The sequence below is a fragment of the Triturus cristatus genome, chromosome 6, assembly GCF_964204655.1.
Source record: "Triturus cristatus chromosome 6, aTriCri1.1, whole genome shotgun sequence".
NCBI classification, from domain to species: Eukaryota; Metazoa; Chordata; class Amphibia; order Caudata; family Salamandridae; genus Triturus; species Triturus cristatus.
In genome coordinates, this window is record NC_140589.1 from 519,909,583 (window position 1) to 519,921,878 (window position 12,296).

Below are 12,296 nucleotides of genomic sequence, written 5' to 3' on the forward strand. Positions count from 1 at the left end.
CCACTGTTTTGCAACCAAAGTACGGTCTCAAAACAGTAATGCTTTGCCACCATTTTAAAAGTGGTGGTAACCCATTCGCAAATGGGATGGCGTCCCTTTGGGATCCCTTTCCCCTTTGAGAAATTGTGACCTGCCTCAGTAATATGCATGGGGTAGGTCTATTTGTGACCCACCAGGACTCGCTAATGAAAATCAAGAGTTTCATACATTAGGAATGCCAATTTCCTAATTGTGATTCAGAGTTAATCGCAATTATAAAATCAGTATTCCTAATGTTAGTACATCTGGCCCTAATGTTGAATGCAGTGTGAATGCGACACAAGAAGTAGAGGCACTCGTGCGCTGCTGTGTTCACACATGGCATCGAAGGGTTACAGCCTGTTACTTAGAAAACTAGTGATAAGGCAGGAGCACTTATGTGAGTGGTAGGGAGAGACCAAGATGCCAAAATAAATTGAGTATCTGCCATTACTCAAGTGGATGTTTGCCAGTGGTTATCTGGGGTCAAATCAATATTGAAATATATTTATATAAGCACATTCTTTAGGTAGAAGAATTTTCATTTTGAACTAATGTTAGTGACAAATATAGTATTTGTTCTGCTAGAAGGAGATGTGTTCAGCAATGCAACATTTCAACGAGATTTGACTCTGCCAACCAGAACTTGATATGCGATTAAAGGCTGGTTGCTCACCACTGTATTCCAGTTGTTGTAGGAGTGTTTTCTCCTTTAATTGTAAGTATGAATCAAAACTATGGGACCTTACTCTTGTAGAATCCTTTTACGTACCCTTATGACGCGCCCTTTGTGAATTGGCCACAAAATATCTAAAACGGGAATAAAATAAAAATATTCATTTAAAATTAGCATAAATTGAAAGGACTGTGCAGTCTTTGTGCTTTTACTAATCAAGAATTGGATGTTTTGGGGGCAATTCACAAAGGCATGTAACAGAGTTCTGATAAAGTACAACTTCCCATGCTCATAAATGCTTTTGTGAATCTGCCCATTGGATGTTTGTTTAACCAATTTTGTTCTCCAATTGCAGTTTGACGTTTCTGCAGTTTCTTGCACATGCTTCATGAAGAATGGCCGAGTTCAGCTATTTTTGTTCACAGAAGTGTTATGTTTTGGTCCATACATAATGCTTCATCATACTGCACCATTGTTACTGTTGGAAACTGGATTATTATTAGTGGCAAATGCCTATCTGCCACTGGCAATAAGGCCACTAGCACAGTCTAGGGCTCAGAATAGGTCTTAGAAAATTATTCCCACGCTCATCTTTTGGTAGTTTGGCTGTGAGTAGTCAGGCTTAACTTCAAAGACAGGTATGTAAAGCATTTTAAAACACAGATTCAGTAAATAATTAAGACACAACATACAATAAACATTTATTAAATTAGGAAATATTTTTCTCTTTAAAGATACACCAAAATGAAAAGAATCCAATGTAGGGAACTGGAGACATGAATTTTAAAAGATTTAGCACTATATAGGACATGGAAACCTATAGTGCCTATTGGGATATCTGGTCGTGCTAGACCGTTTCAAAGTCAAAGTTCCAGGTTGACTGCGATGGAGCATTCCACGGCTACCCCTTGCGGCAGGTCTTGGTCAAAGTTTTTACCTTCTGACTTAGAAACTTTTCTGGAGCTTTTCTTCCTGGTGTCCCTTGAAGCCCTCAGCCAGTCCCGATTAGGTGAGGGTTCGCCGGCCTGCCTTTGCGACGAGCTCCTGGTCAAACTTATGGGAGTCAGACCTCCAGGGATTTCCAGCGGGACGAACCAGAGATCCAGGCGGGCTCGCAGTTGAAGGTTGGCCGCTTGGCTTTTGCAGTTGGTCCCGGTCACCATTTCTACTTTCAGACTTAGAAACTTTTACTGAGCTTTTTCTTGCGGGGTCCTTCGATACTCTTCACCAGGCCAGATTTAGTGAGGGTTCATCGGCTTGGGTTTCAGCCTGCCTCCGGTCAAACTCTGGAAGTCGGTCCTCCTGGGCTTTTCAGGGGCATAAACCTGAATGGTAAGGGTGGGCGTAGTGGGGCTACGTGAAGCAGCGCGTAGTGTGCCCAAATCTACGCACACTACGCGCTCCACGTAGCCCCACTATGCGCCACCCGCCTCCCGCCCGCCCTCCTTTTAAAACATACCCTGAATTTATAATAAATAAAAGTAAAGACACTTACCTGAAGCGCGGCGTCTCCGGGGCTCCCTCTTCCTGGTTTCCAACTTCTTGCGAGAAATGCGCATGCGCGGACGCCCACGCATGCACATTTCTTGCGAGAAATGCGCATGCGTGGGCGTCCGTGCATGCGCATTTGTCAGAAGAAGTTGGAAACCAGGAAGAGGGAGCCCCGGAGACGCCGCGCTTCAGGTAAGTGTCTTTACTTCTATTTATTTTAAATTCAGGGTATGTTTTAAAAGGAGGGCGGGCGGGAGGCGGGTGGTGGGCGGCAGGCAGCTACGCTTCGCCCTGGCGTGTGCATAGCGCTGCCTGCTTCGCCTACTTCGAAAACTGCGAAGCAGGCAGCGCTACGTACACTACGTGGGCGAAGCGTAGTGTCACGCCCAGGGTTACTGAATGGTAGGCTGGCTCGCGGTTGATGTCTGCCGGCTTGGCTGGCCAGGTCTAGTCGGTCCACTTATGTAACTCTTTTTCAGAGTTGCTCCAACCTTCTCCAAACTTCCGGAACTTCTTCCTGAAGTTCCACAAAGGTGCCCAAAGTGTCCAAAACTTACTCCTAGAGTCTGGATGATCCAAGATGGTCCTTGAAAGTTTGGGACTTCAGTTCCCACAAACCACTTGGACAAAACACTTACAAATCCGCTGGCAGTACTTCAGGCTGAGGATTATTGGTGGTGATGTTCCAGGTGAGCTCTGTTCACCTGTAGCTTGCAGGGAGTCCACTCTTTAGTTCTTTCAAAGCAAGGTAGTCCACAGGGCTGTAGTTCTGATTGTGCAGCAGGGGATGTCTTCAGAGGACAGGGCCTAGTTGATGCAAATCAAACATCTCAGCGTGTACCCTTCTTCTCTCTTAGATTTCACGGAGCAGATCTGAGAGGCTCTGCCCCTATCAGATCCTTATTCCAAGTTCTCTTGGTTAAGCAGGAGTGCCAGTGGCGTAGCAAGATCAGGTGGTACCCAGTGCGGCAAATTTCTCATCACCCCCCGCTTAACGTACAAATACACACAAATAGCATGCATCATAATGTTTACGTTACTAACCAAACTCAATATCATAGAGAAGAGGATGATCACAATGAATTAATAAACTAAAAAATGTAGCAAAATAAATTTAGCACGGCACTTACAAGCTTCAGTAATAATGCACAACTAACTCAACTGAATGACGTGGGGTGACTGACCGGCACTGCAGCGGATAGGATTGGTTGCGGGTTGAGTGATGATGAGTCACCGGTTGTTTACGCCTCGCTCGAGTACAAACTGCAGAGAGAGACTTCAGTGGAAAGAAACACCCCCTCCCCTTCCTTATCCATAGGCTCTCCACTACACATCGTCGAGTTCAGCCGCGTTTCATTGCGTTTTTTGACTGAACTAAAAAGTTTCAATACATATTATGTTGACTTGTTGAGGTTGATTAATTGTCAGACGAAGTTGTTAAACTCATTTGAAATAATATATATTTTTTTTAAAGTGTCGTGATCCCCAACATTTTTTTTATTTTAAAAACACATACTTTTGCCATTTTTTCACCACCCTCAGTGGTGACACCCGGGGCGGCCCGCACCCACCGCACCCCCTTCCTACGCCACTGAGGAGGGCACTCCTGCCCAATAAGGTGCAGGGCAACACCCCAGGGTATGACCACATCCTCAAAAGTGTGGCACTATTCCCTCCCAGAGAGCACCATTCCTCCAAAATTCATCATGGCTGATTTTCCATCAGGGAGAGAAGAGCTCGGTAAACACACCAACAGGATGGTTAATCTCCATAGTCTCTTACCCTTGCATCTGCTAATTCCTACCTTAAGCCTAGCATCTGGCTGGGTTCAAAGAGGAGAAGTGTAAATGAAACTTGTGTCTTTTACCTGCCTCCTCCTTCCATTGAATTATATTTTTTATGACCCTTCCCCTTGCTCTGGCATTCCTGTGTAGCAAAACCCTGCCCCCCCCAGAGGAGTTGGCTAACCACAGGGGCTCTTTATCACCTCATCAAAGGAGCCTGCCTAATCCACTTAACTCTGACTCATCAGCACAGACCACTGGAAGGCTGCATTTTGGCTTACAGACAAGAGAGTCTTATAACTTATTTTCTGTACCTTTTAGGAGAAATTCAACAATACCATATTGTTGGATTTATCAATATCATTCTAGGAAGTCTTTGAATGGACTTTTAATGATTCTTCTAGCTGAAACTATTGGTTAATAACTTCTTGCCATGTTAACCTATGAGGCAGGGGAATAATGACTTGGGCCATTTTTACAACACCATGTCTTATAAAATCATCTTTTATAAGATCCCTGTCTATATCGACAGGACCACCACCCCTGAAACATCTAGGGGAGACTTTAGGGGTTTTGAGCATGTCAAAATATTCTCACTTCACAGATTCTCTCTCCAGAGTGCTGCTAGCCCAAAAGTCGATTTTGTCAAGCAGGGGGCATATAAAACTTTTTCTAAGGGCCCTCCTTTTAAATACCTGACCCCCAACCCCTGGGACACCTAGGGGAGACCCTGGGGGTACCTAATATGCCAAAACATTGTAGTTTCTGATATTATTAAGTGCCCCAAACACCAAAGTCGAGTTTGGGCATAATTTGCATTTTAAAAGCAGTCCTGCAACACAAGGCTGTTTTTAAACTGACCTCATACTTCAGCAGTGCACACATGCAAGTGCAGACTGGGCTGCTGGCCTCTAAACTACCATGCCCTATTATATACTAGGAACTCAAAAGTAGTTTCAATCCCCCTGCCCTATTATGTACTGGGGCCGTAAAGTGGAGGTAATGCCAATCACAGGGCTACTCTAACCCATAGTGTACCCAAGCGTATGTAGATGTTTTCACTGCATTCTAAGTGTCTCTTTTAGCATAGCACTGGCCCTGTGCCTGGTTAGGCAGAGCCAGGGCCAGTCTGAGTCAGTTACCACCAGTCAGAAAAAGGTTGGAGGTGCCCAGGGCACAGGATGACTTTGCAACAGTTGTCTTCATTCATTTTCATTTACATGCTGCTTTTCCCTTAGATATGCCTAACGTGTTGTATGGATTTCACATTTCTTATAGGAACATTGCGCACTTTCCCTTAATTTGTGATGTACCAATTCCTTCGATGCTAAAACTGTCTTGTGACTGTCTTTCTCCAGTTGTTATCTAAATATATATTGGGCAATTGATTAATGAGAAGATGATGGGTATATTGCTTTTGCAACTTGCCCAAATTTACTGTTTAATAATGTAATGTAATAATGCTACCACTCTGAGTATTTGACAAATTCTTCATTTTATTATGCAGGATCCTACAGGAAGTCTGATCCAGCAGTGGCTGTCAGTGCAAACATACCTGGGAGTTGCTTCTAAAGAGTTTCTGATATCTGACATCCCTCAATTTGGAGTCTGGGCAATAGAAGTGCATTCTGACGTAAGTACCCCCAATAGAAATGCAACTTTCGTGTTGTAAAGTGCAGCAATACTTTTCTTTACAATGGGTAAAGAACCAACAATGGAAACGTTGAGATATGTCGCTTCAGAATATTTTATATGAAAAGTATATATTGTTCGTATAATGTAAAACAGGGCTTATACGTTTCCTTTTTTTATTTTTATGTTTGGTAATGTGTCAGTATAAATGAATTTTATGTAGCCTGACAAATCAAACTCAGAATGAGTTGTGAAACACAAAAAGCACTTGAAATGTCAATTGCATTACGAATGCAAACAGAAACACAAAATACACACACAAAACACCGGACTCATACATGCAACTATTTCTACAGACGACTAGACATTCTATACACCTACATGAAGAAATCCATGCTACACAGAGGTGCAGGTACAGTGAGACACCACTCAGGCACGCAGAGACACTTCTTTTGGAAACAGATTTACACCCAACGTAATCTTTCTTTGAAAACCCGGTGGTATAAGTGTAAATAAACAAGCCCTAGAATTATTTAAGAATTATATCCGCTGTGACTCTCCCCGAGGGGATGAGCTCTGTCTATTCTCGGATAATATTATTCTGAACTTCACAAGAAAGATAATGCCAATGCTCAACGGTTCACTTTTGCATTTTTAATGTGTGTTAACAGGCTCATTCAGTCGACTTAAGGTCACAGGGTCTAACGTAACTAGGTCATTTCTAGAACTATTACTGCTCATATAAGAATCACGAGTGTCGCAGCTAACACCGCACCGCGTAATTTTCAGCAGGTACATTTTGGTTAGGTCAATTCTGCTGAAATTGAACTGGGAGAAAATGCCTGGTAGAAATCGGGACACACGGATTTGCTGCACACACTAACTCCACGCGTGCTTGTGCCCCATGTATATGGCAAAACGCATAATGAATGGAAATGATCACACTCACCGACACACAGTCACCGGATTCTGTTTTGTTTTCAGGAAATGCGCGTCTCCAAGCAGTTTTCCGTGACTGACAGTGGTAAGTGAGCTTGAAATGCATTTGTGAAAGATGTGTCCTCCCCATTCTTGGCGCCTGATTCACAGTCCTTTTTCGAAGAGTAGGTTTGTTCCACTCCTACAGCTTACGCACTCTTTAAACCCAACCTCCTGATTAAACAGTAGTGTAATACATTTGTATAAAAAGGACCAAAACACGCCGAAATCACATTGCCCGGTCATTGCTATTGACGTTCATTGTGCCTTACTCCAAGTTTATGTGTGACTTACGCATACATTTGCAGGAGTAACACAATAAGAGCCACTCATAGAAAAAGCTTTGTGAATCAGGCCCTTCGACCGTTCAAACTGGTCCTTTCACATTCATGTGATAATGAAATATTATGCCACCTCATGACAAACGTGTCGCTTTAGTAACTTTCTTTATTGAAAATGTGACAAAGTAACATAACATATGTTTTGTTTAAATGTCTTTCCAGTGCATCTTCCTTTTTAAATTTGTTTTAATTTTCACATAAATGAAAAAAATAAAGCATAAACAAAAACTAAATTACTCTTGGTGACATTTTTCTGTCAGTTTTACCATATTGACGGTATTTTGCATACTTTATTTTGCTGTATCATTCGAAAGTGTCCTCTTCATCATAGCCCTGTGAAATCCCTACTCAACCTCAGTGTTAGATGAGTCCTGAAGCTTGTAGCCATCTCTTTCTCTCTCTCCCCCTCTCTCTGGCGCTCTCTCTCTCCTCGCCCACCAGGGCCTTGTTGCCTTTTGAGCCTTGTGGCATTGGTGCGCATCCAGGGGAGGCACTCTGCGTAAGTATCAAACACAGCTCCTGATCGAGATGAACCAGAAAGAATTGCGCACTCACAGCGGTGTAGCAGCAAAGCAGGGTATAATGCGGCAAACAGCCTTGCATGGAATAACACCCAACTGCGTTTCAAATGCCTTGCTCACGGGCAGTGCCAAGTACAAGCCCAAGTTCAGCCCAACACAGAGCAGCATCAGCCTAAAAACCAGACCAAAACTGTAACTGTCAAATTATGCAAAAATGGCTTTCAGAAACCATTTCAAGGATAATTCTAAAGTCTATTGAATATACATGTAGTTGGAGGAAGCACAATGGGCACCAATGCACTTCTGCAATCATGTCAAACGTCTACTAGAAACACACATTTTGAAAACCACTCCCCACGGTGACCTTCTAATTGGCCCTTCTGTCACTACACATCAAATTCGAGCCAGGCATTTAATGGATTAAATCTACAAGGGCAGTTTATAATCAACCTTTAATGAAATCTAAGAATGGGATCATAAAAGCTATTTCAGTATTCTTGCTCCAAAAAAAAGAAAAACATTGAACAGATTAACACCACACATTGATACATGTATAATGAAATGTCCTGTGTTAAAATAATTCCAGTATGACTGGTCTGGCAAGGCTTGAATCATATCTATTTGACTGAAGAAATTTAAACAAAAGTGTCTTTCACTACGCATTCATTGTAGTATAAGACAACAATAAAAATAAACATTGAGGCAGACAAGTGACAAGTGTGCTTAAATATGAAGTGATCATGTGAAAAATTAAAAGACTAGAAAGAGAAGTGACTTGTTTGAGAGCTGCGAGGGTCGCAGCAGTAAGAAGAGAGGCCCACAGCCCTTCAGTTAAAAAGTACTGAAAGGCCATAAAAAAGACATTAACTTACTTTGACCAATTCTCTTCTCTGCCCTCGACTTTTAAGTCCTTCATCATGACAACATATGCTTGTGGGGTAAGGAGGAACGTGCCTCGGACTGAAAGTGCCTTCCACACTCGAACATCCCCGCTGCACAAGACCTATCGATACATTCCACAGATGGTGATCTGATTTATGTAAGGATTCTCTTGGCTGTAAAGGTGTTGGTCCTCATAGGAGTCCATGAACAAATTTGCTAGACTTAGGGCGAATCCGGCCCCTATTGCAACACCTTTACATTGATAGTAATGTTGGTTCAGAAAAATGAAAAAATTCCTCTTCATCACGATGTTTAATAGAGAGATCAAAAAATCAGTGTGTATCCAATGGGGCCTGGGTCGTTTCTCCAGCGTATCTTTTACAACCAATACTGCCTGTTCCTGTGGGATGCTGGTGTAAAGGGATGACACGTCCATGGTAACCATAAGTTGTGTCTCTGTGTTGAATGGTTGTCCCTCCAGAAGTTGAATTATGTGCATTGTATCCCTAACATAGGACCTTGCGTCAATCACCCATGGTTGAAGGAAGCTGTCTAGATATTGATTGAGAGGTTCCAGTATTGACCCAGAAATAATAGGTGTTTCTCCTTGGTGACTTTTCCATGTTCTTGTGCACCTTTGGGAGTGTGTATATTGTTGGCATTCTGGGTTCCTTTTTATTTAGGAAGTCATGTTCCGATTGGCTTAGGAATCCTTGGGCTAAGCCCTCTTTGGTAAGCTCCCTAATCAGCTTTGACACATCTAAAGTTGGATCTTTGGGTATGGGGATATAGCTTTCATGGACACTTAGTTGTCTTGTTATCTCCTCAATGTAGTCTGGCGTGTTCTGTACAACCACTGCTCCACCCTTATCAGCTGCCTTGATTGCAATCCTCTGGTTTTAACAAAACCACCAGAGCACATCATGTATAAGTTACTCTCATCCTTTGTGCAATCTGCACTCTTCTTCAATGAATGTTCTTATATTAAAGGGTCCCCAATGTATTTCCTTTGTATGGCATAATGACAGCATTATGCCATATAAAGGAAATAAATCTGATTGATCTACACCACATGATCCTTATTGATTGGGGACTCTTTAATATAAGAACATTCATTGAAGAAGAGTGCAGATTGCACAAAGGATGAGAGTAACTTATACATGATGTGCTCTGGTGGTTTTTGTTAAAATTATATCTGTTCCACTCATCGTGGATGCGGAACTTGGCGCCCTAGGTGGATGAGCGTCGAACACCAAAGTTGCACTCAATATTTGTTTCATTTCTATTGTTGTTGAATTCTATATTAAGGAGACATTTTGATGTGCAGGTCGTTAAAAGCATATCCACTTTGTTTTAAATGTCATACAATCCTCTGGTTAGTGCCCAAAGATTTGAGTGCTTGGTTCTCGTCTTTACTGACGTTATACTTAATGAATCTACGGTTGTTCAAGAGATCCATCGTTTCTTGGAACACTATCTGTTCGTATGCCAGAATTTTCTGGCTCATTATGTAAGCAGCAGGGGTGAATGTTGGGGGGGGGGCTGGGACCCCACTGCCTTGGTGCATGGTCTGTGGGGTCCGTGTCAGCTGCTTTCACCTGAGAAGCGATACTTCGGGTGATGCTGTGTGGAGACGAGCAGAGGTGTGTAACACACAATCCACACCGCTGCACTTTAAGCAGGTCACAAGTCTCCTGAACGAGCACTAGGTCCACTAACCGCTGGGGTCACTGACAGGAAACGGGGCTCAACACTACCTCTCACTCTCTATAAGAAGTGCTTTGAAGCACTCCCGCTGCTCTGAGTGTGTTCAGCCGCCGTGCTACTTGTGCACAGTGCACTTGTGGTATTCTGCTGTGGCGGAGACACCTCCTCCTACCCTCCACACACACACAACAGAGCGATATTTATTACCGCAGTGTCTGATTGAATGTGTCATGTTCGTATTTTGTTTTGGTTTCACACTCACATATCACGCAGCCTTTTCGGAAATAGTGTGATTCTATGTGCGTGTGTGTGTGTGTTACTGACTCCCAAGCTTGACTAATCGAAAACAATTTCCTTGCTAAGAGAGTTAAAAAACAGACCCCTCTGCTCCTACACCCTAAACCCATCCAGACTCTCCTGGAGGCGCTGACCCTGCCTTCTATTCACTCCAGAATATGAGCAGCTTCTGGAAAGAGCGGGAACTTCATTCACAACAAAAGGTTACAGGAGGGGAACCATGGCCTGCAGCTGGGAAGGCGATCAAACACCTGCCTACACTGGCAGTCCGAGGCAAAAGCCAACCTCGAGCAGAAAAAAGCTGCCATAGGCAGGCGAGAAATTAACATATTCAGTCTTTAAAAAGAACTATAAACACTCCGAGTATGAAAGTGCTATAAATGCATCCGGGAAATTGGAAGTCAGACACGTCCTGCAGTTTAGATATATAAACACTCCTCATACCTGTGTCCAGCCTATTACAGTCCAACAAATATGCGATAAACAAAACCAGCGAGCAATGGACTGCCGGGGCTGCACAGGAGACATTCACCCATCGCCACGCTCCTAGTAGCGCTCTTAGGAAGTCTGAAGGGGAGGAAGCGCAGGGCAGTAGGAGGGATGAGAGGAAGCCGATGAAAATACTGACAGACAAAAAGCTGTACTTGGCTTTTTGGGTTTCCCTAATGGGTCTAATTGTAGTGGTCTGCTTGTGACCAGGCGCATAACGACCTAACGCAAACCACGATTCTGTTGTGTATACTTGTTGGAACAAGATAAAGGCAAGCAGGCAGCCACTCAAAACACGATCACAACACGATCACAACAGACATTTTGTTGGGTGTCCGGAAATTAATCACGTTCGATGCCAAACTCGTTTTACTATTATGCAGGTGCTTGCAGAAACAAACGCTCGCCATTGCGCTTGTTTATATTTGCATCGCGCTTTCACTTTAAGTGAAAGCGTGATGCAAAAATAAACTTGTGGCTGCCTTGAACAAAGACGAGTGAAACAGATGTGTTCACACTTACACGCCTCCTTTAGATAACAAATACCCTTACGTCATACTTACACGCCTCCTTTAGATAAGAAATTCCTTCACGACAGCCGTTTAGCAAACCACCCAGTCCGGATGGGCCATCCGAAAAGGAGACAGGGTGGTAACAAACACGCCTTATTTCCAATCGGAGGCCACTGTTTTCCATAAACAATTACGCCAACCAATGAAATTGATGGGCGGGGCTTCAAGCCCCATTCTGAAATCTCCTCTAACACAATATGTCTCGCAGAGTGAGCAGCGCATGCGTGCTGCAACGCTAGGTGAGAGCTAAAAATTTAATTCTGGGAAATATAGTCCTAGCTCACTTCCGCTCAGGAGTGCATGCTAGGTGGCAGTCACTCCAATTCGGAGGCGCAGTTCATATCGACAAAGTGCTCAGGGGTGCCAACTGTACTTGTGTCTAGTGTCCACTATTGGATTGGTACACTGTCTGAAGAGCCTACTGGGTAACACATGGTCACTGAACACTGTACACGAAGATGGCACCCCCCCTTCCAGCCGCCACACACCCACAGGGAAGAAAGACCGCTCTCGCTCTGGGCTGCTACCATGTGCACTCAGAGGGTAAGAACCGCCGCTCAGCTGGCACCATGCACTATTGATGAAGGAGCAAGAGGGAACATCACCAATGCCTGCACACAAAAAGCTGGTGTGGGTTTCAGACATTTTGTGTTGTGCCAGAGTCCCTCTAAGCCCCCACCTCCTCTTGTTGGAAGTTTCTTTAGCCACGTTCACCTATCAGGCTTAAAAGACTGGAGGCTGCTGGTGAGCACGCACTAATCTATTGTGCATCCAACACTTCACTTTCTAAAGGTTTTCACTCTCTGACTCGCTGATCATGCTAGTGTCTGCAGTGGTGACTTGACTCCTTCCCCTGGGTTTGATTGTATCAGGTCGGCGGTGGTAAAGAGAGCCCTACTGTAAAGTGT

General features: G+C 43.7%; 1 protein-coding gene across 1 annotated transcript in view; it reads left to right on the forward strand.

Moving 5' to 3' along the window:
• Positions 1 to 12,296, forward strand: part of LOC146817360 (CD109 antigen-like) — a 1,044,213-nt gene that overhangs the window by 253,178 nt on the left and 778,739 nt on the right. Inside the window, exons 5-6 of the mRNA XM_085610952.1 lie at positions 5,477 to 5,602; positions 6,586 to 6,625. Coding sequence (XP_085467078.1) covers positions 5,477 to 5,602; positions 6,586 to 6,625 — 166 coding nt within the window. The remainder of the gene's footprint in view (positions 1 to 5,476; positions 5,603 to 6,585; positions 6,626 to 12,296) is intronic.